At 41.7% G+C, this 5,948-nt stretch overlaps 1 protein-coding gene across 1 annotated transcript; it reads left to right on the top strand.

Moving 5' to 3' along the window:
- Positions 1-1,555: 1,555 nt before the first annotated feature.
- On the top strand, positions 1,556-5,193 carry LOC136425872 (polycystin-2-like). Its single transcript, XM_066414803.1, has 9 exons — positions 1,556-1,737; positions 2,219-2,436; positions 2,629-2,803; positions 2,920-3,064; positions 3,229-3,734; positions 3,872-4,032; positions 4,147-4,401; positions 4,560-4,707; positions 5,033-5,193. The coding sequence occupies exons 1-9, from the start codon at positions 1,572-1,574 to the stop codon at positions 5,191-5,193; spliced, it is 1,935 nt and encodes a 644-aa protein (XP_066270900.1). The 5' UTR covers positions 1,556-1,571.
- Positions 5,194-5,948: the final 755 nt, after the last annotated feature.

The following is a 5,948-nucleotide window of genomic DNA, read 5'->3' as shown; positions in this document are numbered from 1 at the left end:
AATTTTCGACGTCTACTGTACGTCTTGTTCACGGATTGACCTAGTCTCGCGAGAACATGAGACTAGGACGAGACTTGCATGTCAATACACAAGATCATAGGTTGTAGGAATTCATCTGCCACTTTTCTGTGATATATCTTTTTCGCGAAAAATGTATGGAAACACTGTCAATATGTAATTGATAATTTCAAATATAATTTTTTTGTAAATTGTAGATGAACCTTTCATAAAGTAGAATGTACATTTGAAATGAGCTTCCCTGCTCTTGACACATTCAAGATCATGAAAAAAAATACCTGTGTCTTTTTCCACAGTTTCTGTTTCCCATGTTACACCTGGCTGTCATTTAACAAAGGAGACGGTCGGACAATAAGGACCTTGAAGGCGGCTTCTGATGTAGAAATGCGGTAAGTCCAGCAGGTTTTCAATGCATGCAATTGAGAAACACTGCAGATGAGATTGAAGGGTCGATAATGATTCTAAATAGGAATGATACTGCATTGAATTATTCCAACAAGATTACTATAGTACCATAATTGTCGTTACATCTGCCATAAGATGTACTGATTCAAACTCTTAACGGGTCAAAAACCAGGCAACATATTAAGTAATAGAAGCAATTCTCTCTGTCTTGAGATATTTCGTTATGTAATATCCACCTTAGGATGTCAGAGTTCGCCTTACCGACGTTTTCGTACCTTCTGTACGACGACCATCTGCTCCTGTCAGCCGTGTGTAACTCCGGTGTGAGACACTTCAGTCGGGCGCAGCGCCTGGTCTGCTGCCTGACCCAGACCACCCTGTGGATGGTGGGCAGCGCCATGTGGTACGGGGTCAAACTGGGTGCACACGATGTCATTTTGTTCGACGCTGGCGTCATCACTCTCCGTCTTTCGGAACTGATTGGTACTGCAGCAACGTCGTTCATAGTGTTCCTGCCAGTTTACGCCATCCTTGTGCCGATGTTTCGCAAGCAGACCCCGTTGGAAGATCATATCCATCAAGGACTGACAAAAACGGCGACATCTCCATCCACCTGCCGATTTCCGTACAAGACGGTGGCGTGGATCCTCGCCATCCTGACGTCTGTCAGCAGCAGCTTCTTCGTGATCATGTACAGTCTGCAGTTTGGAGCTGAGAGAAGCCAGACCTGGCTGAAGGACTTCGTCCTAACATTCCTGTTCTCTACATTTATACTGGAGCCTGTTCAGGTTAGCATCAGTCATGCATCTACTAGCCTGGGTACCAGACCACCGCGCTACAGTCGCTAATCCTTTGGCCGGGGAAGCAACTTGCCCCGCCACCACAGTTACCTCTTGCGCGGGGTAGATATAAGAGATCGGCTGCCAACTCAATCCCCTACTGGACCTTCCCCGGCCAACTGAATGGGTTATCGTCTCGCATTGCACAAATTAAAGGATCTGGTATACAGGCTGAGCATTTACATGTCGTTTTAACTTCTCGAAAATGAAGGATGAAACTGGCCATGGAAATGAGTTGGTCAAATCAAATGGTGGGCTTTGATAGTTTCGTGGCTAAGTTATGTACAAAAAACGCTTGTTACTTAACCAATGCATCATTTGCAGATTTTTCTGAGCGCCTACACAAAGGCAGCCATCATCGGACCTACTGTATGGTCTGTGACAAATTTTGTTCGAGGACTTTTTGGGACGAAGTTATCGGAGAAAGACCGTTCTCCAATCGGTGTTATTCAGAAGAAGAGCAGGGATTATGATGGTAGGTCTCCACAACTTCACATGTAAAACCATGGTAGACTACAAACTTTAAGACAACTGTCGCAAGTCAGTAGACGCATTCGATTAATGATTCCATGATGTCTTTCTTCGCAAAGAACACATTTTTGTGGGTATAATATTTTTATTAGATGTTTAAAATGATGAGGATTGTTGATGATGACATTACCTATTAACAAGAAAAGTGTAATTAAAACTTTTTATTCAACTAAATACATTGTGTTTTGTTTGATATATTTTCATAAAGAAGCTCATCATCCCATGTGCCTAAGTTGCCAAATATTGTACCAGTTAAAATTGTCGCGCAATAAAGTTCTTCTTTTTCTTCTACAAAAACATCACAAAGTGACATGGTTACCTACCTGTAAAATAGTGATTTCTCTGTTTATGATATTTCATAAAGCTATCGTCTTTGATGTTCTGTATTCATAATTAAGCATTGGTATTTCTAATTTCTGATTAAGTTCCTGCTCGGAGGGTATTACCACCAGCCCCGAAGAAAACCGACCATGACCCGAACTGGACAGAGAGGATGACTAAAGGCAGAAGCATCCTGGTGGTCCTGGTGTTTCTGCTAATCTTCACCGGAAATGCATTCTACATCGGGGTTCTGGGCTTCGACAGACATGCCTACTACGTTAGGACTTCGCTAGAGAACAACCTGCTATCCGGATATGAGGAGGTATGGTTGGAAGAAACCGTCTTTCCCAAGGAAACCATAATGGTCTCTTTCACTGAGCATTCGGACAACTATCCGTCTATAAGGAAGTTGTACAAACTTACAAACAAATTGCCGCTATAGGTCGTTTTTTTACTGCCTTATCTGGCCTGGCATCTGTGCCCTAAAATACTGAAACTAATTCCCTGCTTGCAGGTCACTACACCAGACGACGCTTGGGAGTGGCTGACGTCTGAACTGATGCCGTCCCTTCACCCGGAGCGCGGATACAGCGGGCAGAAGCTGAGGTGGCTGGACAAACAGTTTCCGGTCGGAACAAACGCATTCCGGATCGGTCCTGTTCGCCTGGAGAGAACCACCAAGTATCCAGGTGACAAAGCATATTGAGGATCCCGAAGCTTCTTTGTCTTATTTGATTTGTAAAATTGGTCAATAGGTTTTTGTACTGCTCATGAAATCTTCATCGAAATGTCCATTCAATTCCAGAGGACCCAAGAGACATAGACCTCGAACACAGTAACCAAAGGCTCTATCCTGAGTTGTTTATGAATCTACAAAACGAAGCTCTTGGCCGACAGAGTGGACGAAACTGTTTACACAACGGGACTACCAGTATTGTCGACGAATCCAAGTAAAAAATATAATGCTGATACTTTCTAGCACGTTTTATGCATTTATTACGGAAATTATACAGAGGGCATCTACTCAACTTCCTTTTTTTCAATCAGTTTTATAACCTCTGGATTTCTCATGGACATTTGTTATCCAACTTTGATCTGTTTTCTGCCTTGCTAGTAAAGTGCTGCAATTGGTTTCCAGAAACGGGACTTCGGCGTGCTACACCACAGTAGACCTGCCACGAGATGCTGGTCAGGCTGCTGCAGTGATAGAATTCCTCAAACAAACCAACTGGATCCTGATGGTTTCGGACACTCTCATCCTCCGGATGAACTTCTACCACCCTGACGTGAAGCTGTTCAGCACCGTGGTGTTCAGGCTGCAGTACATCCCAGGTGGCGCTGCTTATCTACAGCCCAGTATCCAGACCTTCCGACTGTTCCAGTACCAAACAGCAGACGACTTCGTCCAGATGCTTTTCCACATCTTGTTTGTTCTTTTCTTCATCTACAACGTCCTAAATGAGGTTTGGAACATACGGAAGACCGGCCGTCTGTACTTCGCCAGTTTCTGGAACATCTTGATCCTGTGCAACATTGGCTTGTCAACAGCCGTCATTGTGACATTCGCACTTCGGTACATCAAGGCAGCTGCTGCATTGGGTGACTTGCAACAAGCAAAAGGTACCCGTGACAAACCATCCTCACAGTTTCCTGACATTCCGTTAAGGAAAACTACGAAACCGGAGTTCAAGTTTAGAGATTTTCAAGATATCAACAGATCTTTTTAGTAAAGGTTTAACATGCGGAATATATTACAGGGATTTTCGGCATTAATGAGTTTGTGGACATCAGTACTGCCAGCCAATGGGACGCAACCTTCAAGGAGGTCCTGTCCTTCTCCATCTTCATCAGCACATGCAGCATCCTCCGGGTTCTCAACTTCTCCAGGGGTGTCGCTACCGTCTACGCTCTACCTCGTGTACGTAGAACTCATCTTCCACATTTATACCGGAAATAACAACGTTGTAGGCCATTCTGTTGTTTCAATAAGTTGTAAAACAAAAATAATTACTGTTTTTTTCGTTCACACTAGCTGATATATGGAGAAGCCTTTGGGTTTGCGGTGTACATGCTGGTTGTTATAGTGGCCTACGGCTTCAGCGGGATCCTGATATTCGGAAAAAACATGGAGATCTTCTCCGGCTTTAAGAAAACGTCGTACGTGCTGTTTGAGATGAGCTTGGGGAGGCCGTTCGTCGGTGTCTTTGCGGACGACATGAAGGCAGTGGATCGTGTGATGGGACCTCTGTATTATTCCACGTTCGTCATAATCTTCACCTTTTACCTGGTCAGACAAAAATCAGTTTATTTCATCTTACCTTTTAGCTTCATATATCATCACCAAACATAGAAAATTTGTATACAATAGGTTTTTCAGTTCAGCTTTAACAACCTGTCATAAACAGCATTATGTAGCCTATGTTCGTATGTTTATGTTTCCTACAGATGAATCTGGGAGTCGGGATGCTCTGTAACTGGATAAGCTACTGTGAGACGGCTGAAGACATCGGCGTGGACACGGCGATGGGAGATTACTTCTGGAACTCCTTCAGGAGTCTTCTGGGCATGCGTCATAAGACTAATGACACCGACGGTAATATCACCTTTGTCCGTGGCCTTTTTAAAGGTATCTCAAATATTTTGAGGTACTAACATAAAAAACTTGGCAGCATATAGCAGTTCAATTGTTTTTCTAAAACATGAAATTACTCTTACAATGACAACGTTTAATTAAAGGTAGTCGTTTTTGTTATACCATGGCAGCAGATTAAGACTTACTTGCGTCAAGGTTGATAGCTATAAAAAAAAATTCCCACAATTGATAAAGAAAATTTAGGTCCCCAAAACATAGTATTCTGTTTAGTATTACATATGGTGAATATATACTATACACCCAAGACATTTTAACGTTTATGTAGGTGAAGCACCACTTCCGGACCACTTTATGATCGAGACCCTCCAGCGGACGGATGCGGTACTGCAGGAAGTTGACAGAGTGACTGACCTGATGTACAAGTTTGAGTGCAAGAAGCATCAACTGACTCACGTTCAACCATGCAGTTCCAAAGATCTCGTGTAAACATTTTAACTAGGACATTGACATTGGCTTACTTACTAGCCTGATGTAATTTTGGTTGAGCGTGTATGAGAGGTGTTGAATGAATAACAGATGTAGAAACAAATAAAGTTTTGCAATACATTTATCCACGATAATTACGTATCTTTGTTGTTTGAAATTTGTATTAATTTTCTATCATCAAGGATATGTAGATGTATAAAGTTTAGAGTACCAGAAATATCGGTCTTTCACACGGCACAACAGGATTGCTCGCCGTTCTCACGTAGTTTTGTGTTGAATTATTGTTGTTATGCATGTATTTTGAGTTAAGTTACTCATCAGTTTTAAAATAAGTCATATTTTATCAAAATTCTTCTATGATCAAAGTGAATAAGAACCTTAACTTTCTGTTTAATTGTGAATATTGTAAATATCGTAATTTACCCTACAGTCTACGCTCAACTTAGTTTGGTTCCAAACCTTAATCTTGTCTTAACCTGTTTTAATGTGCCAATACGTTACACGACAGGATGAAACGTTTCCCAAGGTTTCTTTTTGCATGAATTTTCCGCTACTGTTTAATTGCATATTGCAGATAATGATAATTGTGTAACCAGCTACTTATATGTAAATATGGCAATTATCCTTACGGTCAAAGCTAACCCATGGTTTGTACCAAATTTTGTCTTACAATCTAGCATAAAATGTATAATGTATAATTATAAGGCAATTTGCTTGAATCGTTTTATTTATTTCAATTGCAGGTGTTATTGATT

The sequence above is a fragment of the Branchiostoma lanceolatum genome, chromosome 19, assembly GCF_035083965.1.
Source record: "Branchiostoma lanceolatum isolate klBraLanc5 chromosome 19, klBraLanc5.hap2, whole genome shotgun sequence".
NCBI classification, from domain to species: domain Eukaryota; kingdom Metazoa; phylum Chordata; class Leptocardii; order Amphioxiformes; family Branchiostomatidae; genus Branchiostoma; species Branchiostoma lanceolatum.
The sequence above is the reverse complement of the archived record's forward strand: the minus strand, read 5'-3'. Positions and strand labels throughout refer to the sequence as shown.